We start from the raw sequence: 2,024 nt of genomic DNA on the forward strand, positions 1-2,024 counted from the left end.
ATGTATGTATCTATGTATGTATCTATGTATGTATCTATGTATGTATCTATGTATGTATCTATGTATGTATCTATGTATGTATCTATGTATTTATTTATATATTTATTTATGTATTTATTATTTATGTATTTATCTATGCATTTATTTATGTATTTATCTATGTATGTATCTATATTTGTATCTGCGTATTTCTGATAAAGATACATATACTCTATAATAAAATAAAAAAAATTCAATTATATATTTTATTTATTTTAGCATACCAATAAGGCCACATATATTATTCCAAAAATTAATACAATTTGTTTGCAATGGAAGGCACTTAAGGAACATTTCTTTTCATTTTCTTTTTGGACGTCCATTAAAGAATATTTAGAGGAATTTTTCGAACTGAAATTTTTACAATTCGAATCTCCTGTAGATTTAATGTTAGTTGGATTAGAAAGACGCATTTTTACGTAAAGAAAATAATTATATAATATTATTTCTAATGTTGTTGTTTCTACAATAATTATAAATGCAAATATTATATATATATATAATATATAAATACATATATTTTATTTTTATTTAATTTTTTTTTAAAATATATATTTAAAAATTAAAAAAAAAAATACATATTTTTTTTTTTTTTTTTTTTTTATTATAATATTATTTTTATTATTATTATTATTATTTTTTTTTTCTTTCTCTTATTTTTTTTTTTTTTATTATTTTATTTTTACATAAATTAAATTAAAATGTTTTCATAAAAGATAGATACTATATATATTTTTTTTCAATGATTTAAATTAATCATGGATTGATAGAATATATGATATATATAAATATTTATGTAAACTAGAAGCAGCTAAAAATAATATATGTAATATATATACGACTATAAATTGTAAGATAATTAATTATTTCACTTAAATTTTTGTTCTGTTCAATCTAAAAATTAATAAATGCATTTGAAATATATCTCTTATAATACATATTTTTTTATTTCTTCTTTTTCTATCTCGTTTTTTATTATAAATCGTTATAAAATATGAAAAAAGAATATTTTCTTTTTAAATATTCAAAGTTAAAAATTATTAAATATAAATAAATATATATTATTATATATATATAAATATATATATATATATATATATATATATATATAATATCTATAAATGTTGAAATTTAAATCAAACCACATAAATATATTTCATCAAATAAAATATTATATTATATTATATTTTTTAATATTATTAAATATAAAGAGAAATATAATAATTTTACATTTTTTTATTATGTTTACAAAATTAATTATATATAAATTCTATGATATTAAATAAGATTATATGGGTACTTATTTTAATGAAATCATTTAAGTTATATCTTTTCTTGGTATATTTTATTACAAAATATAATATTTCATATATTTTACAATTGGTATCATTTTTTTCTTTTATTTTTAATTGAAATAATTTCATATATTATATATTTTGGTTAAACCATATTGTTTTTTTATTTATTATATTTATCCTAACTTAATATTTAAACAAAAACAAAATATGAAATAAGTACGAAGTAATCAAAAAAAAAAAAAAAAAATTATAATAAATAAATACGAAAATAACAAATACAAAGGGGGGGGGGTGTTATATTACAATATAAAACAAACATATATATAATTTAATATTAAAATATTTATAATTTAAGTGTTTTTCTTGTTAAAGCATGACGAAAAAAAAGAATACTTGCATATATATTATTACATAAATAATTATTACTACACTTCATTGTACTTTTTTTTTTGGAATATTTTATTTTTTTTCAAGTTTTTCATAAATAAATATGAATCCTAATGATAATTTTTTTTTCTTTTTTTCTTTTTTTTTTTATTGAAAATATTATAGAATGAAAAGAAACATTATATTAAGGTAATTAACAAAAAAAAAAAAAAAAAAAAAAAAAAAAATTTATTTTATTTAAAAATATTTTTAAAATTTTTTAAAAAATTTTTAAAATAATTTTTTTTTTTTTTTATATTA

The 2,024-nt window shown here is 13.9% G+C and overlaps 1 protein-coding gene across 1 annotated transcript; it reads right to left on the reverse strand.

The window, feature by feature from the left end:
* Positions 1-263: 263 nt before the first annotated feature.
* On the reverse strand, positions 264-452 carry PRSY57_1300100 (glycophorin binding protein; the record flags this gene model as incomplete). The annotated part of the gene is made up of 1 exon (XM_020115127.1): positions 264-452. A coding segment is annotated over one exon (189 nt), but the record flags the coding sequence as incomplete, so codon positions are not given.
* Positions 453-2,024: the final 1,572 nt, after the last annotated feature.

The sequence above is a fragment of the Plasmodium reichenowi genome, chromosome 13 (assembly GCF_001601855.1).
Source record: "Plasmodium reichenowi strain SY57 chromosome 13, whole genome shotgun sequence".
Classification (NCBI taxonomy): Eukaryota; Apicomplexa; class Aconoidasida; order Haemosporida; family Plasmodiidae; genus Plasmodium; species Plasmodium reichenowi.